Raw genomic sequence first — 21,468 nt, 5'->3', positions numbered from 1 at the left:
CCGCTTCCTTGCGGCGCGCTCCGCCGGCTCGCGAGGGGGCGCCGTTCCGCGCCGCGGGGCGGGAGGGGACGGAAGCGGCGCTCGGCCGCTCTACGGGAGGAAGCGGCGCCGCGCGTCCGGCGTCCGGTAGCGGAAGCGGGCCGCTTCCGGGGCGATGGCGGCCGGCGGCAGCCTCAGCCGCTCGGAGCGGAAGGCGGCGGCGCGCGCCGAGATCCTTCAGCAGGAGGAGCAGCGGGACCGGCGGAGACAGGTACGGCGCGGCGCCCCACAGCCCGCCCGCCCGGCCGGGCCGCCGTGACGCGCTGCGTGTGCCGGGCAGGTTTCCCGCATCTGGAGGAAGCCGCCGTCGGAGCGGAGCCCCGAGGAGTGTCAGGTGCTGAGCGAGAGCGACGACATCGTGCGGGAGCTGGACAGGCGCCGCAAGAGGCGCGAGCGGCTGCGCCGGCGGCAGGAGGAGGTGGGCGAGGAGCTGGGCGAGGAGCTGGGCGCCGGGCGGGCCGGGCCCGGTGGGGGCGGCTCCAGAGCCGCGTCGGAGCGGCTGCGTGACGGGGGTGCGGGGAGCGCGGGGAGGGACCCATGGGGTGCTGCTGGGCGCCGAGCTGCTGCTGTTGGGGGGAGTCGTGCGGCTGTGACTGCGGAACTGGCGGTGCCGCCTTCCCGGAGCGCCCCGTCCCTCGGGGCCATGCGCTGCTGGGCCGGGCCTCGGCCGACTGCCCGGCGCCAGCCTTGTTCCTGCAGCTGCCGGCATCTTCTGAAACGTGTCCGGTTTTCTGGGTGGGCTGTATCTGCACGTGCTGCTGTCCAGAAACCTCCCCTTGGTCCTTCATAGATCACACAGACACCAAACACCCACATCCTTCTAGTTAGAAATTGCTTCTGATAATATTTGTCCGATGTGTTCCCTGGCCAGGATGGACCCGTGTAACAATGTCCAAGGGGCTCTCTGCTCCTTCAGGCTCAGTGACGTGCTGGAACTGCCCATTTGCATTTCCTAGGTATGTGATGAGCCGGAGGAGCTGAAGAGAAAGGTTGTTGAGCTGGCTGCTGCTATCCGGAATGCCAAGCACCTTGTCATCTACACAGGAGCAGGGATCAGTACGGTAGGATTCTTTGGGGGTGAGTGGCTGGAGCTTTGGGAGCTCCTTCAGGAGTGTTGCAATGTTTGAACTCTGATTTCTGTAGATTCCAAATGGCCGTGGGATGTCATAGCATCATAGAATGGCCTGGGTTGAAAAGGACCGTAATGGTCATCCAGTTTCAACCCCCTTGCTACATGTCACCAACCACCAGACCAGGCTGCCCAGAGGATATCTGGGATTCTATATTAACACTGTTGAGCTACAAACCACGACCAAGATGTTACTAATCTGCATCTTGGGATATTCCTGCTGGCCAAGAGATTCTGAGACTGCATCGCCTCGATGCAAGGAACGAGCTTCTAAAATAAGATTAGTAGGCTGCCTTCATTCAAGTCTCTTCAGCTATTTTTGTTGCTAAAGCTAAAAAAGGAGTTAGCTGCTTAGTGTAGCCTGCATTAATTAACGATCTGGAAATAACAAGTGCTTACTAGAAGCTAAAAATGATGGTTCAGAAATGGTTTCTGTGGCCTCTTACTGGAATGGCAGTTCCAAAGCTTCCTCTTTGCATGTCACATTTGTCACTTTTGTCTGAGCTCTGAGATGGGAACCTTATTGTTCTTCCCCTTTGCTGCAGTCTCAGCTGATAGGGAGCATGGAGCTGGGCAGAGCGTATGAACACTTTTTCATGTCGTAGGCGCTGATGAACACTGAGTACGGCCTACCTGAAATCAGTAGAGTGCAAATAATTAAAGGTTCAAGAAATGGGTTCTGTGTAGGGAGATGGGAAGTAACTGGGGGAGGAGAGTGTTCTGGAGGGATTTCATAGTGGTAAAGCTGGAGAAAATAAACACTGCACGCGAAAATGAGACCTGTGGGGAAGGAAAAAAGCTCTCTGTAATTAGGACAACACGAGAAAACTTGGAGTGAACAAAAAAGTAGCAGTGAATGCAGTATCTCACTGTCCAGGGTGAGGCCAGGCTGATGTGGACGAGAGGTCTGAACTTTCCCATCAGGCTGTGCTTTGTCTCTCTCCGTAACACAGGCGGCTTCAATCCCAGACTACCGAGGCCCCAATGGCATTTGGACATTGCTGCAGAAGGGCAGGAGCATCAGGTACGGCGGCTGGAGTGAATTTTTCCTTCCTCTTTCCTGGAAGGACAGTTCTGCAGCTACTCAGGAGAGGAATTTTGTGCTGCCCAACAGCTGATACTGAAAGAGTTTGAATGGTACTTTCTAACTTCTGTCTTCTTTTTGCCTCCTGTCAGTGCTACAGATCTGAGTGAGGCAGAGCCCACACTCACCCATATGAGCATTGCTTGCCTACACAAGCATAACCTGGTAAGATTTTTCTCTCCGTACATCACTTGTGCTCCTCTGTCACAGTACAATTAATCAGCTCAAAAAGGAAAACAGAAACTCAGGACGTTGCCTAACTGCTGTCCTTAGTGAGGTGCCAACTGTCCGTGTTTCTGTACAGCTGAGCCCTCATCAGGCCATGTCCAGAGCCATCTGGCTCCAGCAGTTTTTTCCCTTGTGCCTTTTTTCAATAGCTTGTGTTTGCCTCCTGGCAAAGCTGCGGTGTGGGGACGTGGCCACAAAGTCTGCCAGGCCCAACAGAGCTGTATTTAGCAGGAGTTCCTTTGTTTCGCTTCCACAGTTCTACTCTCTGTGCTTTTCTTCTGCTAGCTCAGTATATGGAAGCAGAACTGTTTATTGCACATTGAGATGTACGTGTTACCTGCATTGGAATAACGCCTTCAGAGCCTTCTGTGTGTGTGTTATTTCAGTGTTTTGTTCTCTTCCAGGTGCAGCACGTGGTATCTCAAAACTGTGATGGGCTGCACCTGCGCAGTGGGTTACCTCGATCAGCAATATCTGAGCTTCATGGAAACATGTACATAGAGGTGAGCAGCTAGAAAAGGACAAGAAAAGGACAAAGGTGCTGCCGGTACTGGCCTTGTAAACAGCTAACATCCCTGGGCTCTTAACGGGCCGGATGCTGACAACACAACATCTTTTCTTCCTGTGCTATAGGTCTGCACTTCGTGTACCCCCAACAGAGAGTATGTGCGAGTGTTCGATGTGACCGAGCGCACAGCCCTGCACAGGCACCACACGGGCAGGATGTGCCACAAATGCGGGGCGCAGTTGAGAGACACAATCGTCCACTTTGGGGAGAAGGGGACACTGACACAGCCCCTGAACTGGGAAGCAGCAACAGAAGCTGCAAGCAAAGCAGATGTGATTCTTTGTCTGGGTTCCAGCTTAAAGGTAACTTTAGAGACTCGGTGAAGATTGTTAGCAGCATTCCCTCTTGGTGATACACCTTGGTGCTGAGCAGTCTCCTCCCAAACAGACAACTGTAAACTCTGGTGTCAGGATTCGCCCACCATCTGTGTGATAGTCTCTCTTCCTCCCTCTTTCCCTTCCTGGTAATACATTCCTTCTCCTCTCGCCGCTATGGTTCACGGTTACTCGTGCCTTTGGCCGTGCTGATCGTTTCTGTTCTTCTGGCAGGTTCTGAAAAAATACCCGCGGCTGTGGTGCATGAGCAAACCTCCTCCTCGGCGTCCAAAGCTCTACATCGTCAACCTACAGGTGAGCGCCATCCTCGGGGCTGGGCGGGTTGAGCCGCTGGCAGCGGGTGCTGCAGCTCGAGTCCTGCTGTCCCCTCGCAGTGGACGCCCAAGGACGACCTGGCCGCCCTGAAGCTGCACGGCCGCTGCGACGATGTCATGCGGCTGCTGATGGAGGAGCTGGGCCTGCAGATCCCCAGCTACGAGCGGTGAGCGGGCAGGGACCGGCTGCGGCGGGCAGGGACCGGGACGGGCCCCGCCGTGGATCCCACCCCGGCCTCACCTCCTTCTCCCCGCAGGGCGCGGGACCCCATCTTCGCGCTGGCCGAGCCGCTGCGCCCCGAGGAGGAGGGCACGCACTCCCGGAAGCCGGTGGCCCCGCCGCAGGGCGCCGAACCGGCCGCGGCACCGCGGGACGAACGTCCGGCCCGGCCCGGCGGCTGGTTGGGCCGCGGCTGCGCCAAGGGGACCCGGCGCAGGAAGAGCAACTGACGGCGGGGGGGGGGGGAGGCGGGGCGAGACGGAGCGCGGGTGGTCGGCCCGCCCCGGCCGCCGGTGCTGACGCGCCCCAAGATGGCGGCGGGGGCGGGCGCGGGGCGGGGCGGGCGGGAGGTCCCGCTTGGCGGCGGCGCCGCCGGTGACAGCGCGGCCATGCTGCGCAACGGGGCGGCGGGGGGCGGCGCGGCGGCACAGCGGCCCGTGCGCGTCTGGTGCGACGGCTGGTGAGTGGAATAAAGCGAGTCGGCTGCGCTGCGCCTCCGTCCTGTGTCAGCGCCGCAGGGGGGTGGGGGGGGGGCGGGCGGAGCTGTGGGACGGGGGGGGGTGACGGACGGGCTGCGGTCCGGGGGCCGCGGGCGCGTACCCGGCAGCGGCGGGGCCGACCGTGACCGTAACAGCCGCGGCCCGGAACGCCGCCCCGGGAACCCGCCGTGAAGGCGTTAATCGCGGCGCCGCGATGGGCGGCGGAGACGTGAAGCCCGGGGAAGGTCGCCGCCCGCAGCCCCGAGCGCGGCTCGTCCCGGCGCTGAGCGCCTTTGTCCTTGCAGCTACGACATGGTGCACTACGGCCACTCCAACCAGCTGCGCCAGGCGCGGGCCATGGGCGATTACCTGATCGTGGGGGTGCACACGGACGGTAAGAGCTCGCTCGGCTTCGCGCCTGTCGGTGCAGCCCGCGGTGTTACCGGAGGGCCGTTACACCGGCAGCCCTCGTCCCACGGGTCCCCGGGAGCGGCGGCTGCCGTCGGGCGGTGCCGTTCTGCTCTTTGCTCTCGGAGCTGCGATCCGTTCTGCTGCAGCCGCGGAACTGGCTGAGGGTCAGTCCGGTGCTGCACGCGCGGATCACGGAACCGGGGGCTGCAGGGCCAGGCAGTGCCCGTGGGAAGCGGCGTTGGGGTGTGAGGAGTCACCGCCACCCTGTGCCTATAGAGGGACCCCAACGCCTTTACGCTTAAAAACGTGATGGGATTAAAACGTGTCCTGAACTGATGGGCCTTCCTCGCATGCTATAAGCGCCCCTGTGTTGCTGCAGACCGTACTTCTGACTGGGCTTTCTCTCTCTCACCCAGAGGAGATCGCCAAGCATAAGGGCCCCCCCGTCTTCACGCAGGAGGAGAGGTACAAGATGGTGCAAGCCATCAAGTGGGTGGATGAGATTGCGCCCGGGGCTCCTTATGTCACCACCCTGGAAACCTTGGACAAATACAACTGCGACTTCTGCGTGCACGGTGGTGAGTGATGCTCTGAGGTGGATTGGTACGAAGAAGGGCCCCGTAGGGCTCGTGGTTTAATGGCTGCAAAGCAAGGAGCTGGCTGCCTTGAGTCAAGGTTAAGTCGTGTGTATGGTCTCTGTGTCCCAGTGCCTGCCCTCCATTAAGGTTAGGAGAAATGGGTTCGTGTGCTGGCTGCTGGGACAGCACTGATTCCTTGGCTTTGAGCACCCGTTTCAGTTCCCAAGATGAAATGCACTGACTGTCCTCAGGTCACCCTTAAAACAAGCGAGAGCTGTGCGTGGAAGGAACACGCGTTTACAGGATCTACGTGTGAAAAACACTGTTATAAGGTTAAGTGTGCAAAAGCACAGTCGTTTCTGTCTGCTTATCCTGAGGTGAGATCAGATCTGAAAGGCTGAGGTCTCTTGATCTGGCTGATAAGCTCCTAAAGCGCTTGGCTGACCCTGTGCTCCTGGTTCTGCTTAGGAACATTTTGCAGCATGGGGTGGCTGAAGGGAGGCAGTGTTCTGGGGAAACATTCCTGCTTTTGTACTCTGTCCCTTCCTTGGACTATTCATGCTTGTTCAGTTTCGGCCCCTCCTCCCAACCCTTCCAAAGGTATTTAGTTAATTTCATCGGGCGCAATCTTTGCACCCTTATCCTTCCACATCTGATCCCAGCAATCTCCTGTTGATAAGGGAAGCATTTCATTAAACGCAAATAAATTATTAATCTTCAATGAGATAGATGCGGGTTTGTTTGGATTTTTCCACTCGGACGAGGTGATTATTGCACTCCTTGTCCACTTCATCGCCTGTCCTGAAAGTGTGTTTGGTGTTCGTGACCCTCTGCTAGGCCGGCTGAGAGATTAGCAGAACAGAGGAGTGCTGGCGGCCTTTGCTCCAGATTCGCTGCTTTGATCCCCTGTGCCGGTCATTCTGTCCTTCCACCTGGACAGCATTCCTGGATGCTGCGTCCTGGCCGGGCTGTGGTTGTGCAGAAGATAAGTTTGGAAATAGCTGAGCTTGGGAAAATGGCAGACAGCAAAACCTGCCGCTGCTTCCTCTCTCCTGGCACAGCGCTCTGCTCTGTCCCTGTGCCCCAAGGGGAGGGAGAGGGCCTTTAGGAGAGCTCAGCTTTCCTGAGTGTGCCACCACAGCTGAGTAAGGAGGACAGGAGGTAGCACTGCCCGCGCTGCAAGCAAGGGATTGCTGTAAACAAGGCTGAGTGAAGGCAGCGTAGGTTTTTGCTTGTTAAGTCTTTATACTGTCATTAAAAGGAGAAGTGGTTTCTGTAGAATGAACTGGGATTCGTGACAAAGCTGAACCAGAGTTGGTTCTGGAGGAGCTGAAGGGACAGATCAGTATCTTTGTAGAAGTGCCATCACTGAGGGACCGAGCAGCAAAGCACTGTTTGACTGGGGAACTGTGAGCTGGCAGCTCAGCACAGTGCTGGGGAGTCAGTGCAGGTGCTTTTAGCACAGGCTGATGGCGGCTGTTTGTTGTCACTCAGATAATTCCATTGTGCCTGTGGTTGGCTTTGCTCGCAGGGCAACGAGCTCTTGATTCCTGGGGTATCTAATGAGCAACAGGCCAGACTGCTAGCAGGCTTTAGTGCTGGGAACATACTTGTCCCTACAGACAGGTGTATCTTTCAAGCCCATGGCATTTCCATGGTGGTGCTGTAGGGGTTCTAGGCTGCCTTACATGGCAGATGTATTCCACTGCAGCCACAATTCTAACACAGCTGCAGTGCGAGGAGGTTTGGAGCACAGCTCTGGGTCTTTCCTCTTTCTGCAGATGACATCACCCTAACGATAGACGGCAAGGACACCTACGAGGAAGTGAAGACAGCCGGGCGATACAGGTACTGCTGTGTAGCTTCCTACCCTGTGCTGGATACAGGTACTGCTGTGTAGCTTCCTACCCTGTGCTGGGCAGAGATTCTGGGAGTTCCCATCGTGGAGGGAGCTCAGATGCAGACAGCTGTCTTCAGGTCACACCTTCAGGTCACACTTCAGTTTTGCTGTCAGGTGTGTCAGAGCTTTGGCTGCTTCAGCCCTGTAGGCTTCCAGAAGGTGACACAGTCAAGCAGCTGTTCTTGGTCAGCTCTGGGGTGTTTAGCTCTGCTGGGAAGTCTGTGCCAGGTGGGTTTTCCTCATGTCACTGACTGCTGTGGAGGCCCAGCAGGCGAGTGGTGTACTTTACATCAAGAGCAGGTCGTAGGAAGATGTCCCTCAGGCCGAGTGCTGGTTTGGATTGATCAGATTTCACAGGTGTAGCAGTGGGGAGAGAAAGGCACGTGCTTCTGTGGCAATTACTTCATCCTTTGCTTCTTTCCCTGCAGGGAATGCAAACGCACTCAAGGTGTGTCCACTACCGACCTCGTTGGCCGCATGCTGCTCATGACTAAGGCTCACCACAGCAACATAGTGAGTCACGGGGCTTTGGGTGGGAGTTTGGAGTCCAGGCCAAACGTTGGCTCTTCCACTGATCCAAAAGGGCAGTGAGGCTCCTGGGCCTGGCTCCCATGTCCATGGAGAACCGGCAAGCTGCCTGTGGGCAAAACAGTCTTTGTATTTACTTAAGCCTGCCTGAAATCGCAGCGTACAGCCTACGGTGCTTTGGGGGGGTGTATGGAAATAAAACTTTGATTCTCCCTTGATTGGCGAGAGCTTCGGGAATGAAACTGCTGCCTAGCCTATGGCTGCTGTGATTGTGGAGATACGGAGTGCAGCCCCATTGATCTAACAGCTCAGTGCTGCCAGAATTGGAAGTTCTTCCTTCTCACCGAGCTGCACGCTTCTGCCTTTTGCTGTCTCTGAATCTTATCAGACCTTTCTTGAGTCTCCTCAGCTCACTACCTGGTAGATGGCTCATGTAACCAAAGCCAAAACAAGGAGGCGGTGTTCTGTAGGTTAATGAATTGAATAGGCTCAGAAAATGAGCAGCGCACTGAATGGATTCGCAGAGAAACAGCAGGGACGAGACAACATGGAAATGAGAACTTGAGGGTAGAGGGAGATCTTTCTTTTAGTGCACTGAGCCAATCTAGGCTTAGCTGCAGTAATGCAGCTTCACACCACGGTTTGACACGTCGCTGTCTGCAGAGATCTGAGCCCAGCCCTGGTGGAGTGTTTTTGGAAGAAGGGACACAGTCCTGCTAGGGGCTTGAATAGCCAAGAGGAGACAGAGGTGTGCAATGCAATCCAGTTGTGCAATGCGATCCAGCTGTGCAGGTTGAGCAAGAACCGCTGTCACTGTGTGATGCCAGGCTGAGGTCAGATAAGGAAGTTGCACCTGACTCATGCTGGGACATGACCCTGGTTTAGATATTAACTCCTTTGTTGGTATTTAGTGGCAGAGATCAACGATACACCGTCTGAGCGTGGACTTCCCAGCACTTCTGCCACACACAAGCATGTTTTTGATGGGATGAGCTATGTGAGTGCTTAAACATTTTGATTCTTTATCTCCCTTCAGGATGAGGACCTAGACTATCGGAAGCACACTGACAACTTTGGGAAGGTAATGTGAGTTCTGGTCTGAGACATCTGGTCATTGGCCTGTCTGAGAAGGATTCCAAATGTGCTTTTTGGCCTGTATTGCAGGCTTGGTTTTTCCTCTACGTTTATTAGTAACCTCAGTAAATCTCTGCCACCCCCATAAAGTAGCTGCTGTAGGCAGTGAGACAGGCAGGTGTGGCTGCACAAGCCCTACAGTCCTGCTGTTGTGAGTGACGTTTAGTGGCACCACAGAGCTCCGCCTGTTGAGGCTTTGCTGTTTGGCTGGCTTGCTTGTAGTCTTTATTGCCACTTCCTTTGCAATGCAGGTGCCCAGAGTTCCAGCAGAGAAACAGGTTCTTTGGTTTCTCCTTTTAGTACTTACGTTTTCACAGGTGTTTCCATAGGTCTGGGAAGCATTTACATAGCAGCAGGTAGTTAGCATTCCATGCAGCCTGGTCTGAAGTGGCAGAGCTTTCCTGCTGGGGCTGTGCTGTCATGTTCAGCTCATACCCGGGGCTACTTCTAAAGAGCTGTCCTTTTTTTTTGCCTTTGTGTTGTTTTTTTTCCTTCCTGGGTGTTGTGTTGTTCCTCATTAACAACGTTCTGTGCCTAAAGCCTGAGCAGGTTTTCTGCTCGTTGTGGTTTTGCTGACCTCACTGAATTGTCCTCACCACGTTACCTGTTTGAAGCAGCTTTTGGGGGCCTGTTGATGTGCTGTAGCTGTTCCCTGGTTCTTGGATTTAGAGAAACACGTCTGGTCTCTAAGCACTCTGCATGACCCCTGCCAGAAGTACACCACCTCCTGCACACTGTTTGCATGGCTTGCCCTGGTCTTGGCTGAACTGTGTTTGTTCTTTGAAGTCTTTTAGAGCTGTTCACATTAAGGGAGCAAAGCAAGGCCAAGGCCAGCAACCAGAAGTGCTTCATGGTGGGGCTCAGCCTCCACGTTTTGGTTTCTCTGTGGCTGGGCTCTGGCTGCTGGAGCAGGGGTGGTTCCCCTCCCACTTAGCAGACTGCCCTGCCAGGTAAATGGGTGGGCTGCCCTGCAGCTTGGAAAGAGCGTATGCATAGAAGGATGTCGGTACTTTGCGTGTTGTGCACCTGTTCTGTAGGTAACCCTGCCTCTCCTGGAAGTCCTGGTCTGCCCTTTTGCCTTCCTCCTTCCTAAGCTTTCCTCTCAGCGTCTCCTTAGCTGGCTGTTGAGGGGATGATTTAGGCTACGTTTGACAGAGAGAAAGGGGGCTTTGGTGAGATCAAACACCTGGTGCTGGGAACGTGCACAGTGCAAGCTAAGAGCTGTGATGTTTGCTCGCAAATGAAGACACAATCATGCCTGCTGCTGTGTTCTGGTGCTGTGTGTGTTTTTGTCCAAATCCCCTCCTGGAGCCTGAAAAGGAAACGTGTTCGGTGTGTGTTTTCCTAGGGACCAAAGGGTCATAGTCCTTGGACCGGTGTCTCTCAGTTCCTGCAGACATCTCAGAAGATCATCCAGTTCGCATCAGGGAAGGAACCACAGCCAGGAGACACTATCATCTACGTGGCCGGAGCCTTTGACCTGTTCCGTATCCTTGACTCTGTTTTGTCAGGAAAATAGTGTCGATCTGTTTGATGTTCTTGTATTTAAGGCTCCAGAAGAGAGAGGATATGTTGAGGTCTGGGTGTCTTAGACCAAGTGACTGCTGTTACAAAGCACAAGACTTGTGGAGCAGACACTTCAACCCTAGGATGTTGTTGGAGGTATTTTACTAAACACAAAAAATGGGTGAAAATTCTGGGTGGGAGTGAAGTTGTGTCCACGTAAAGTAGAGCTGGAAAGGTGTCTGGCTTTTGCCCAGAACCTGAGAGCCAGGAGGGAAGAAGGCAAATGTTAGTAGCACAAAGGCAAAAAGCAATGGAGAAATACCCTTGGGATTAATGTATTCTGCTGTGGTTTTCTAATGCAGCTGTTTCTGGCTTCCTTTCCCCATTTTCTGTGTGAGCTTCAATTCCTTAAATGGTTCTCCAGATATTGGGCACGTGGATTTCCTGGAGAAGGTTCACCAGCTGGCAGAGAGACCCTACATCATTGCTGGGCTGCACTTTGACCAGGTCTGTAAGGTTCAAAGGCAGAACAGCTTGGCTGCTTTTCCTTCTGAAACAAGCAGGCTGTGCTCTGGGAGACAGGGAAGGGTTGTATTGGCCAGTACCGAATGTTTGAATTGGGAGAGAGTGAAAAAGAAGAGGATCACATTGTGTTGCTTCTAATTTTGATTGATGCTTTGCCTTAGGAAGTAAATCGTTACAAGGGGAAGAACTACCCCATCATGAACATCCACGAGAGAACGCTCAGTGTCTTGGCCTGTCGGGTAAGTGCCTGCAGCTCTGTCACTTCGTGCTGTTCCAGAGGTTGCTTAGGAGATGACGTTCTCATAACTAACAGTCCTGCATGGATTCTTTAGAATGTGCTGGGAAAGCAAAGACGGGAATGATTGCTTCTGGCTACGAGAGCTGTGCTCCCAAGGGGAGTCGTTTGGCTTAGCTGTCATCCCAACTAACCTGAGTCAGTGAATCCATCCACCTCTTCCACCAGCAGTGAGAAGGCAGAGTACTGCTCTGCTCTATACAAAGACATGCTTTATTGCAGAAAACCATCTCCTTTCTGCAGCAGGAAAGAAACTTCCTTGGAAAGAAACAGGGAGGCCCAGAAATGTGTGCTCTGAGCAGTTAATATGGGGATTTGCTGTATGAAACCTGCCAGAAAGCGTCGTCCTTAGTGGATCAAAAAGATGCTGTGTGACAAGTAGCAGCTGCTGAACTCAGCTTCTCTTTGGGCTCATATCTATAACCAGATAAGCTGCTCAAGTGCCTTGTTTTGTTTAAAAACAAAACAAAACCCTTATAATAATCCAAACTCTTGATCTGTTTCCTAGTATGTCTCAGAAGTGGTGATTGGAGCCCCCTATGCTGTCACTGCTGATCTGCTGGATCACTTCAAGGTGAGTCTTTGTGCATGGATGTCCACGAAGATGTTGGGTTTCGATGTGCACAGGGAGCTACAATGGCACTGGAGAGCAGCATAGCAGTGAGGGGTCCTGCTCAGTGTGTGTAGGGGAGCTCTGGATGGAGGCTCAGCTCCAGGTTCTGGCTGTTGGTATTCCTCATGTCCTGGCTCTGCTCAGTGAGTGCAGTGGCAGAGTTACCATCACCTTCTGGAGGGCTGTGATGGTGACAGTGACTTTGTACCTCTCTCTAGGTAACTGTTGTGTGTCATGGGATGACTGAGGTGGTTCCAGACAAGGATGGTTCTGATCCATATCAGGTAAGGTGCCAACTACCACAGTCTGTGCTTCTTTATCGTGATCTATGACAGCTGTGGTTCTGTTCATGCTCCTGGGCTGAGATGTGAATGGCAGTTGTTGCTACCAGCACATCCTGGGCAGCTGGCTCTGTTTATATCCACCCCTCAGGGAGCTACTTGTATCATCCACAACAGCCCTGTTCTTTTAGTTGCTGTTTGTTTTGCCTGTTTCCTTTGCTTCAGAATAAGAAACGTGTTACTCTTTGCTCTGTGCCAATCCCTCACTCACTCCTTGCAGACAAATCTGCTGTGTTTGTTCACAGGAACCGAAGAGACGCGGCATTTTCCAGCTCGTGGACAGTGGCAGCAATCTCACCACAGATTTAATTGTGCAAAGAATCATCAAGAACAGGTTGGCTTTCTTCATCTCCTAGTTCTGTTCAGTCCTGCTTGTCTGAGGGCTGACTGATGGGATGGAGCAGGAAGGAGGGAGTATTTAAAGCACAGAGGAGGGAATCGGTAAACTTGGTCCTTCCTCTTCCATAGCTTTGTTATGGAACTGTTGCAGGCTGCTTCAATGTGAGTTTACCAGCCTACAGGAACAGGAATAGCTGAACTGTTCTGCTTAAGGATGTGCTTCACAGCATGCTTTATTGCTTTTCCTTTTCTATCAATGAGGAGATTTCAGTGCTGCCTTCTTGTGGATTCAGCATACAGCTTCCTTGCAAGCTTTGCTCTTCTAAGCTTGAGCCCTTCACCTGCAATGACCCCAGTTCAGATCAGTTGTCAGTTTGCATTTGGTGTTGCAGCGTTAAGCCGTCTGCCCAGGACGAACCAAGCGTGGAATAGCATCATCTTCCACAGAGAGTGAATTAAGTGTGGTGTGAGCGCTGTGAGAGCTTCAGGATTGAGTGACAGCCCTGGGAATGTGTCAGTGCTGGCTCTCCAGGTGGAGGGCGGTGGGTTGTGATGAGGCTTCTGAAATGCACTCAGAACAAAACTGCTGAGCAGAGGGCAGCGCTTTCCTTTTCCAGGTGGTTTTAGTCTCCTAAAGTCTGGGTAAGACTGATGGTGTTTTATGATTGATGCAGGCTGGAGTTTGAAGCCAGGAACCAGAAGAAGGAAGCCAAAGAGCTGGCAGTATTGGAGGCCATGAAGAGACTGGAGGAGAAGAAGCATTAGACCAGCGGAGCTGATGCGTTGCTCACAGAACGTCACAGCGTCACCTCCTGGAGGAGCGAGGAGCTCTTCTAGGGAGGACCGAACCCGGGCAGCGCTGCCGGTGTGCTCAGGATGTGCTGTCCTGCCCTCTCCTGCACTAATTATGCAGACGTAATGAGTTGGGATCTTGTTGCCTAGTTCTTCCTCTGTTAATCAGCCACTGTTCCCTTTCCCAGGAGAAGATTTGACAAAAGGAGGGGAAAAAAAAAAAAAAAAACAAAAAAAGGTTTTTAATGCTAACTAACGTTTTAACATGTTGGTGTGCTTTTACTTTCTGCCATTTCTGGCTTTTAGAAGATTGGAAATGGAGCAGCTGCTCGGGCCCCTCCTGCCCCCATCCACCTTCTGCTGCCCTCATCAGAGTCTGCGTTTCGGAGCAGCCCTTCAGGCAGCTGTGCAGGCTGGAGGGTCCCGGGGGAGCGGACCCAGCCCAGCAGTTCTGGGAGCTTTGGGCCGGGGATGTCGGGTCCATCGCTGTGTCTGCTGCTGGTGGTGCTTCTTGGCTGCTGCCTCTACACAAACTCCAGACCCAAACTGCTGCTGGTTTAACTGGATAAAGCCTTTCTCCAGCTGTGCCCGGTGCCGGTGAATCATTTGCTTCCCCGGTGGCAGGCAGCAGGTTGGTGTCTGTGTTTTCCCTGGTGAGTTGAGGAGTTTCTCGAGGCTGGAGCACACAGGGGGCTCTTACCAACAGCCTTCGCTGCTATGAGACGTGCAGGACTCAGTGCTCCCCATGGACCGTGCCTGGGGCTGTGTTTGCTGCTGCCACCACAGTGCACCTTGTGCCTGACAGATGTTACTGGGAGGAGTGACCCTGTGGGCTGGAATTTCGCTGCTGTTTGATGAGGGTTGAAGTGCAGCATGTTTTTACCTCCTGCAGCATGTTTTTACCTCCTGCAGGGCTCTGCGGGGCCTGAGGAGGTTTGGGAAGAGCCGGGCGCCGGGCTGAGCCCTTCTCTCTGCCTCGTACATTCCAGGGTGCTGTGCTCGGCCTCCCCCACACTGTGCTGTACCATCCCTCCATGCCCATTCTTTTGTCCTCTGTTGTAAACTTCTGTTGCTGATCATTAATAAAACATCGAAGAATTGGCTGTTGGTCTCTTTGGGCCTCAGGTCTGGGTGCCAGCGTGATTTCAGGCCTTTGGGTGCTTCTGCTGGGCTTTTCCCTGGAGGCTCTGAACAGAACGGGCCAGACCTCGCTTGGCTGCATGGAGACAAAGTGCAGTGGGCAGTGCTGAGCTCTGTGGGAATGCCAGGTTTGTTTTGGCGCAGGGTTAGGGGTCGCTCTGTCCAGAAGCTGTTTTTGTCTCATCACTTTGGCAGCTGTGACAGCTGTGCAGTTGGGATTCTCCTGGTGGTGCTCAGTGCACTGTGGTTCCATCCTGTCATAAGGTGCTGCTGAGAGCCGCCCATCCACCTGTGTGGGAGCACTCAGCCTCCCCATGGGGTGGGAATGGGAGAACTGTGGGGCTCCTGTCCTCTCCCCGAGCTCCTTGGGCACATCTGATGGGAGCAGTAGGTTCACTCCAGTCCCCAGTGTAGGGCCTGACCAGTGCGGCTCTGCTGCCTGTGCTGCTCTCAGGGTTGGGGCTTCTTCCTCACTGAGCCCTGGCTCACTGCAGCCAAGCAGCGCTGTGCAGCCATCATCACAACCACCTCCACCTCAGTGACAAACTGACCCCAGGCTGAGAGCATCTGTCTGCACTGAGCCGCCCCCAGCAGCAACACAGCTCCTGCTGTTATTAAAAAGTGACAGAACCGTTCCATTGCTGATCCTGGCGCTCGGTTCTGTGCCTGTCGGTGTCATTTAATTATCAAAGAAGCTTCAGCTTTGCCTGCTCAGGTGGGTGCGTGGTGGAGCAGCGTTCTGTGCAGCTGCCCACTGCTATTTCTAAGCACTAAACATTTGCACATGGCATCTCCTGCTTTGGGTGCCTGCGGGCCCTTTCAATTCTCCTTTCAAGTCTGTATTTGCTCACATCCTGAGAATCCCGGGGGGCAAAAATGAGCGTGGAGTCAAAATGAGGAAATAAATTAAATGAATTTAAAGTCTGGGACTGAATAAATAGTTTTGTGGGTTTTTTTTTCTTTTGCTTGTTGTTCTGTTTGTTCTCTTTCCTTCCTTTCCCAAGCACAGCTCAGGGCTTCAGCACCAACCCCAAGGCAGCCGCCCCTGTGAAGCGCAGAGCTGTGAGCGGTGGCAGCAGTGCTGGGTATGTGGGGCTCTGCTGGGCCCTGGGTGGGGGCACGATGGGGTGGGGGCACCTTCACAGCATGGGGCTGGATCAGCCTGCAGCCAGTTCAGTCCTATCTCTTGCTCAAGGGCCCCAGGGGCTGGGTCTGCCTGGCTGTGTCTGCTTGGGTGCTGGCTGGGGATGCACCCTGGGGCTGGACCTTTGCCTGCTGCAGGCAAAGATGGGGGCAGCAGGACCCCTCCCAAGGGATGTGAACAACCACAGGCAACCAGAAGCACCATCCCTGACCCTGTAGGGCAGTTGGACTGCAGGGCTGAGGCTGCGTTGGTGCTGTTATGAGTTCCTGTAGGTGTGTGAACCTGAAGGCTGAGTCTCAGCAGTGGCAGTGCTGGTGTTGCTGGGGTCAGTGTGCGGCTTCCCCTGACCTCAGTCCACGGCATCTCCCACCCCAGGGTAAAGTCCTTCCTCAGCTCGGCTTGGCCTGACCTGTACAACACCCCCCAGCCTCAGATCTGTCTCCTGTATTGCTGAGAGAACCGCAGACACGGCAGGGAAGGGCAGGGGCTCATCATCAGTCACGCGGAACTTTCTCACTGCAGCAGCTCTGCTCACTGTGCTCAGAGCTGAGTTGCTCCAAGCACTAGAAGATCAATTTCAATGGGTTTCCCCTCCCTGCGCTGTTTTTTTCTCCCTAAGCTCAGCAATGGGGTCCCAGCTGTGCCCCGTCCCCAGTGCGTGTGGCACTGCCAAAACTGCCACCCATTCCAGAGGGCACACAGCCCTGGGCGGGCACTGCTTCTCAGGGCACCCCTGTGTGCCCCGGATCCTGCTGGGCTCCCCCCAACCCCGAAGGCTTCCCCTCCCTCAAGGCACAGACAAGACCTTTCCATTCCACATGCATTTATTGTCACTGTAAGGTCACCGTGCCACCTCAGGCTCCTGCACACTCTGTGGAGCCCAAGGACACGGTGACAGTGACGCTGCACTGGAGAGCACCGGGGACACCTGATAGCGGCCGGCAGCTCCGTAGCGCGGGGTCCACATCCGTCACACACGGCACCTGTGGGGAGAGCATCGCACAGACCCGCGTTCCCGGCTGGGAGCTTTGGAGCGGGGCTGCCCGCGGAGCCCACCAGGCGGCCGTTCCCGGTCCCGGCCCGTTCCTTGACCGGAGGGTCCCGGTACTCACGGCGGTGCGGAGCGGAGCGCCGGGTTCCGGACGGGGCGCTGCGGGGCGGCGCTGGGCGGCTCCTTCGCCATCGGAGCGGCGGCTGTAGGGCAGGCGGCGGAGGCCGGAGAGCAGCCCCGAGGCTCTGCCCACCGGGTGGGGGAGCGGCGCGGCCGCCTGCCGGTACCAGGGCGCGGCGGGGCGGCAGAGCAGCGCCACGGCGACGGCCAGAGCCAGGCAGCGGGCGGCCCGCATCGCGCCACAGGGAGCGCGGCGCCCCGGAACGTCGCCAGCGCCGCTTTATGGCCGCGGCCGCCCCCGCCGCACGGAACGACGGAACCCGCCGCTCCCCGCCCACGGAGCCGGGACCGGAGCGGCGGGCGGCCGGGATCACTCCTTGAACTTCCACTCCTGGCGGCACATGGGGCAGTGCTGCTGCACCTGCTGCGAGTGCAGCCACTTGAGGATGCAGTGCATGTGGAAGCAATGCGAGCACTGCCCCCACACCAGCGGGCAGTCGTCCCCGGGCACTTTGCCTGCGGCGCGGACAGGACGCGGCGTCAGGACGGGCCAGGACGGGCCGCACCGTAACGGGCACCGGGCCCGGCCCCGCCGCACTCACAGTCGGGGCAGCAGCCGTTGAAGGCCATGCGGCAGATCCCGCAGTTCTCGTCGTTCGCCACCCACAGCCACGAGGCGACGCCGCTCCAGCTCCGCACCTTCACCCGCATCGCCGCCGGAAGTGCCGCCCTCCGGTCCGCGCCGTCCCGCCGGAAGCGCCGCCCGCCGCCCCCACAAGGCCCCGCGAATCTGAACGCGCGCGCCTCCGCCGCCGGCCCCGCCTCTTCCGCTTCCGGCGTCGGCGCAGCGCGGCCGGAAGCGCAGGCCCCGGAGCGGAGCCGCCATCATGGCCGACAAGATGGACATGTCCCTGGACGATATCATTAAGCTCAACCGAAGCCAGCGCGGCGGCGGTCGGGGCGGCGGCCGGGGCGGCCGGGGCCGAGGCGGCGTCACCCGCGGGGGCGGGCCCGGCCGGGGCGGCGTGGGAGCCGGGCGAGCGGGCGGCGGCCCCGTGCGGAACAGGCCGGTGATGGCCCGGGGCGGCGGCAGGAATCGGCCCGCGCCGTACAGCCGGGTACGGGCCGGGAGCGGGGGCGGCGCCCGGTCGGCGGGGCCCGGAGGGAGGAAGCCCGGTCTGCGGGGCGGGAGGCGGCGGCGGCGGTTCCTGGACGGGGCGGGGGCGGTGGGACGGGCGGCCCTTTGTCCGGTGCCGGCAGCCGGGCCGTTGCCGGCGGGTCCCGGCGCCGCTCAGCGACGCGTCCCTGTCGTTACAGCCGAAGCAGCTCCCCGAGAAGTGGCAGCACGATCTGTTCGACAGCGGCTTTGGGGCCGGCGCCGGTGTGGAGACCGGCGGGAAGCTGCTCGTCTCCAACTTGGACTTCGGCGTCTCAGATGCGGACATCCAGGTACGGGCTCGGGGCTGTTCCCGGGGGGTTTCATTCATAACATTGGTGCTGGATGCCGGGGGTGGCCGCAGCAGCGCTGCTGGTCCTGCTCCCAGTGGGAGGGCCCTGCACACAGTGCCTGGCCCTTTGCTTCAGGCAATGCTGGGGCTCCGTTCTGAGGAGTTCGAGTAGCTGCATTCAGAAGAGCCACAGTCTTTATGGAGCTGTAGGCAATCGTGAATTAAATATCTCTACCACGGTGCTGTGGGGGATGTCGCCTTAGCTCAGCCTTGCTGTGACTGCAGAGCTTAGCACAGGCTGTGTGAGCTTCTAAGGTTTGTGTAATGCCAGACGTTCAGTAGCTGCATACGTACATCTGTTGGCTCTGTTTTCATAGTACCTGCTTATGTACTTTTTGTTAAAGCTGTGTTTTGTTCGGTGTCGAGGTGTTCTTATAGATGCATCAGTGATATTAAGAAGTCTGGTCCGTGAGGGAGTACCTGCTCACTCGTGCTGTCATTTCCACAATTACGTGTATCTTATGACAGCTGAATGTTCTAGCTGAGTTACCAGCTGCAGCTGAATCCCTTGTTCCAGCTGTGCCCTGGGTGCAGGCTGTTTGCAGCAGAGCTGAGCCAGGCAGAGCTCAGTGTGCACAGCTGTGGGGCTGCTCTTACCTGTGGGCAGCAAGGTGTGCAGAAACATCTGCAGATCCAAGGAGCATCCTCTCCGAAGGGTTTTACTGACTTAGTCTCATTGCAAAGAGCTTTGGATGGTTTCTGGCCCTTGCGTCCCCTCTAGAAAAAAATAAATAAATCACTTTTATGTTTTCTCCATCTGTTAATTCATTCCTGTTCAATCTGTCTGCATCAGGAGAATTGGAAGTGAGCTTTTTTAGGTCACCTAGTTATTGAGCGATGCACTTAAAACCACTGTTTTTTCTTCAAGTAAGTTTAGGTTCAGTTGAAATACGTTTCCTATTTGCTGTAATCAGGCCCAAATGTGTAAAATGTGAATCTGTAAAGTTAATGTAAGGAATTTGTGTGCTTTGTGTGGCAGTTGGGTGTTTCCTTTTCACAGCTGGCTTGAACTGCAGGAGCAGACAAACGTCTGCGTGTGTTATATGTAGCAGCAAAGCTGACTTAATGGGCTTAAACCTCTTTGTTACTGCCCATTCCATCATTTTCCACTAAGCTGCACTAATTGTTTTCTTTGTTTCTATGCTGATCTTGTCATTAATATGTTTTTTTTCAGCTCAGTGCTGAGGAATGAGGGGCTGGAGGGAGCCTCGTACATGTTGCTCTTGTAGGAGGTTGTGTGGTGCTGTGGCTCCAGCTTCTTTGCAGACAGGGATGTAATGAAGCACCTCTCCTCCCATGTGGTGCTGTCTTCCAGAAAGCTCGTTGGGTGCTGTGCTAATGTTCATGTTTAGTAAATGGACACAATAGAGAAACTCACTGGCAAGTTTGCATGAAGTGCAGCTGGCTTAAGAAGTGAAAATATTTATATGCTCCTTTCAACTGCTTGGATAATATTATAGAGATGGCTGGAATAGTGTTCAGGTTCTGCTGCAGGTGATGTGGAAGGCAGCCTGTGGTGTCCACTTTGGACACCTGACAATTCTGTGCGTTTCGAACTTTTGAAGAGGGGCTGTAGGTAAAAACTTGCAAAGTAGCGAGATGTCCCTAATGGTATCTCAGATGTAGCCTCTGTGAAACAAAATGGGTGGCTCCACTGTCACAGCCTTACATCGCTTGTGATGGTAAATGATGTTCTTCAGTAGAAGACTTCCTGCTTTCAGTTTATACAGACTGGCAATGTCCCCGGGAAAAGGAGCAGGTCAGCATACCCTGAGGCTGCTTTGTTGGCTGTATACAAGCACCCTTCAAGCGGTGGATATGAAGCCCTGTTTGTTTCTGCCACCTGTGGCTGCTTTCTGGAAGTCTTTAATGGCTTGTGTTCCTTCCTTCATTGGGGCTATTTGTGTGGTGTCAGGGAACGTACATGGGATTGCTGAAAGCAGGAGCCGCCTGCACCTTCTCTGGGCTGCTTGGTGTTTGCAGAGCTGACTGAAGCTTATTCACTTCTCCCTCTGTTTCTCAGGAACTCTTCGCAGAATTTGGGACCTTGAAGAAGGCAGCAGTGCACTACGACAGATCTGGACGCAGTCTAGGAACAGCAGATGTGCATTTTGAAAGGAAAGCAGATGCTCTGAAAGCTATGAAGCAGTACAATGGAGTCCCCTTGGATGGTGAGTCTCCGTGGCTGTCGTGTGCTTCTCTGCACAGCTGGCGGCATCTGTGTGCCTGCCGCGCTCACAGGGTAACTGGCTACTTTTCCTGCAGGGCGCCCCATGAACATTCAGCTGGTTACATCACAGATAGACACACAGAGGAGACCAGCACAGAGGTGAGAAGCCGCGGGAGTTGCTGTGCCAGTCGGCACGGGGAGTGAACTGGCCTGTGTAGGAAGCACGGATCCTCCTCGTGTCCTGCAAACTTCTGAGTGCCTGTTGGGGTTAAGCAGAACGCGCTATAACAATTGCTTTTTAAAAATCACAGCGTAAACAGAGGTGGCATGACCAGAAACCGTGGTGGTTCAGGAGGATTTGGTGGTGGAGGTACCAGGCGAGGTAGTCGTGGTGGGAGCAGAGGGAGAGGCAGAGGGGCTGGAAGAACTTCCAAACAGCAGCTCTCTGCAGAAGAACTAGATGCACAGCTGGATGCTTACAATGCCAGGGTAAGTGCCGCTCACGTGATGTTCACAGGTACCTACAGCGTTTTTCAGGTCATTTGACTTAAATAGCCTCCCCCTAAAGCTGAGCACTGCCCTGTTCCTGCAGCTGCCTCAGCTCTCCAGAACTGCTGTTACTCATAAGTAATAAATGGCCCCTTTTCCGACTTCCCCTGCCTTGTTGCAGCCTGTGTCAGCCAGAATTGGCAGTAACCGAGATGTGTGATGGGAAGCTATGGACCAAAGCCCAAAGAGCTGGGGGGGTTGTGGGGCCGTGGTGGGGCTGCTGACGCTCCTCTCTTCTCTTCCAGATGGACACCAGCTAAAGTGGCGAGCGGCGCGTGGAAGGGCTGCGGACATCTCATTCCATGCTCTGTGGCGGGAGGGGTGTGCGGCTGTGGCTACTAATATCAAGGATGGGATTTGTTTTACGTTTATGTTTTGGATTAATAGGTTTTAAACTCATGTAAAGGTTTTTTTTAATTCCGAAGCAGACCCGTTTTGTACCGAGTTATTTTTGGGATAAATTTTACTGGTTGCCTGTTGGGCCGAGG

General features: G+C 55.2%; 5 protein-coding genes across 6 annotated transcripts; 3 read left to right on the top strand and 2 right to left on the bottom strand.

Moving 5' to 3' along the window:
- The first annotated feature begins 55 nt into the window (after window positions 1–55).
- On the top strand, window positions 56–4,186 carry SIRT7 (sirtuin 7). Its single transcript, XM_072352163.1, has 10 exons — window positions 56–250; window positions 320–457; window positions 996–1,100; window positions 2,122–2,192; window positions 2,345–2,417; window positions 2,885–2,983; window positions 3,114–3,350; window positions 3,597–3,677; window positions 3,758–3,864; window positions 3,955–4,186. Exons 1-10 carry the CDS (start codon window positions 155–157, stop codon window positions 4,145–4,147), a joined length of 1,200 nt encoding a protein of 399 aa, XP_072208264.1. The 5' UTR covers window positions 56–154; the 3' UTR covers window positions 4,148–4,186.
- A 47-nt stretch (window positions 4,187–4,233) lies between these two features.
- PCYT2 (phosphate cytidylyltransferase 2, ethanolamine) lies at window positions 4,234–14,471 on the top strand. 2 transcript variants are annotated; one of them, XM_072352161.1, is made up of 13 exons: window positions 4,235–4,377; window positions 4,702–4,790; window positions 5,224–5,385; window positions 7,167–7,233; window positions 7,714–7,798; window positions 8,850–8,894; window positions 10,296–10,434; window positions 10,878–10,960; window positions 11,140–11,217; window positions 11,782–11,847; window positions 12,105–12,170; window positions 12,473–12,561; window positions 13,241–14,470. In XM_072352161.1, the coding sequence occupies exons 1-13, from the start codon at window positions 4,307–4,309 to the stop codon at window positions 13,329–13,331; spliced, it is 1,131 nt and encodes a 376-aa protein (XP_072208262.1). In that variant the 5' UTR covers window positions 4,235–4,306; the 3' UTR covers window positions 13,332–14,470. The 2 variants fall into 2 exon arrangements, with proteins under 2 accessions (XP_072208263.1, XP_072208262.1); XM_072352162.1 differs by lacking the exon at window positions 8,850–8,894 and having other exon boundaries at window positions 4,234–4,377; window positions 13,241–14,471.
- A 1,990-nt stretch (window positions 14,472–16,461) lies between these two features.
- Window positions 16,462–17,013, bottom strand: NPB (neuropeptide B). Its single transcript, XM_072352207.1, has 2 exons — window positions 16,755–17,013; window positions 16,462–16,625 (listed from the first exon to the last, which is right to left on the bottom strand). Exons 1-2 carry the CDS (start codon window positions 16,986–16,988, stop codon window positions 16,497–16,499), a joined length of 363 nt encoding a protein of 120 aa, XP_072208308.1. The 5' UTR covers window positions 16,989–17,013; the 3' UTR covers window positions 16,462–16,496.
- Window positions 17,014–17,115: 102 nt separating this feature from the next.
- ANAPC11 (anaphase promoting complex subunit 11) lies at window positions 17,116–17,564 on the bottom strand. The gene is made up of 2 exons (XM_072352211.1): window positions 17,356–17,564; window positions 17,116–17,269 (listed from the first exon to the last, which is right to left on the bottom strand). The coding sequence occupies exons 1-2, from the start codon at window positions 17,462–17,464 to the stop codon at window positions 17,124–17,126; spliced, it is 255 nt and encodes an 84-aa protein (XP_072208312.1). The 5' UTR covers window positions 17,465–17,564; the 3' UTR covers window positions 17,116–17,123.
- Window positions 17,565–17,566: 2 nt separating this feature from the next.
- Window positions 17,567–21,409, top strand: ALYREF (Aly/REF export factor). Its single transcript, XM_072352181.1, has 6 exons — window positions 17,567–17,871; window positions 18,071–18,202; window positions 20,285–20,432; window positions 20,527–20,590; window positions 20,743–20,920; window positions 21,226–21,409. Exons 1-6 carry the CDS (start codon window positions 17,641–17,643, stop codon window positions 21,238–21,240), a joined length of 768 nt encoding a protein of 255 aa, XP_072208282.1. The 5' UTR covers window positions 17,567–17,640; the 3' UTR covers window positions 21,241–21,409.
- Window positions 21,410–21,468: the final 59 nt, after the last annotated feature.

This window comes from Excalfactoria chinensis, chromosome 17 (assembly GCF_039878825.1).
Source record: "Excalfactoria chinensis isolate bCotChi1 chromosome 17, bCotChi1.hap2, whole genome shotgun sequence".
NCBI lineage: Eukaryota > Metazoa > Chordata > Aves > Galliformes > Phasianidae > Excalfactoria > Excalfactoria chinensis.
This window is presented reverse-complemented; position numbering and strand designations above follow the sequence as displayed.

Bases quoted from the DNA above. Each gene is read 5' to 3' on its own strand.
- NPB (XM_072352207.1), bottom strand. From the start codon at position 16,988: ATGCGGGCCGCCCGCTGCCTGGCTCTGGCCGTCGCCGTGGCGCTGCTC. The intron at 16,626-16,754 runs GTGAGTACCGGG...CTCTCCCCACAG, and splicing joins GCGCTCCGCTCCGCACCGCC to GTGCCGTGTGTGACGGATGT.
- SIRT7 (XM_072352163.1), top strand. From the start codon at position 155: ATGGCGGCCGGCGGCAGCCTCAGCCGCTCGGAGCGGAAGGCGGCGGCG. The intron at 2,984-3,113 runs GTGAGCAGCTAG...CCTGTGCTATAG, and splicing joins ATGGAAACATGTACATAGAG to GTCTGCACTTCGTGTACCCC. The intron at 3,865-3,954 runs GTGAGCGGGCAG...TTCTCCCCGCAG, and splicing joins CAGATCCCCAGCTACGAGCG to GGCGCGGGACCCCATCTTCG.
- ANAPC11 (XM_072352211.1), bottom strand. From the start codon at position 17,464: ATGCGGGTGAAGGTGCGGAGCTGGAGCGGCGTCGCCTCGTGGCTGTGG. The intron at 17,270-17,355 runs GTGAGTGCGGCG...TCCGCGCCGCAG, and splicing joins CAACGGCTGCTGCCCCGACT to GCAAAGTGCCCGGGGACGAC.
- ALYREF (XM_072352181.1), top strand. From the start codon at position 17,641: ATGGCCGACAAGATGGACATGTCCCTGGACGATATCATTAAGCTCAAC. The intron at 18,203-20,284 runs GTACGGGCTCGG...TCTGTTTCTCAG, and splicing joins TCTCAGATGCGGACATCCAG to GAACTCTTCGCAGAATTTGG. The intron at 20,591-20,742 runs GTGAGAAGCCGC...TAAAAATCACAG, and splicing joins CAGAGGAGACCAGCACAGAG to CGTAAACAGAGGTGGCATGA.
- PCYT2 (XM_072352161.1), top strand. From the start codon at position 4,307: ATGCTGCGCAACGGGGCGGCGGGGGGCGGCGCGGCGGCACAGCGGCCC. The intron at 7,799-8,849 runs GTGAGTCACGGG...ATCTCCCTTCAG, and splicing joins AGGCTCACCACAGCAACATA to GATGAGGACCTAGACTATCG. The intron at 12,562-13,240 runs GTTGGCTTTCTT...TGATTGATGCAG, and splicing joins CAAAGAATCATCAAGAACAG to GCTGGAGTTTGAAGCCAGGA.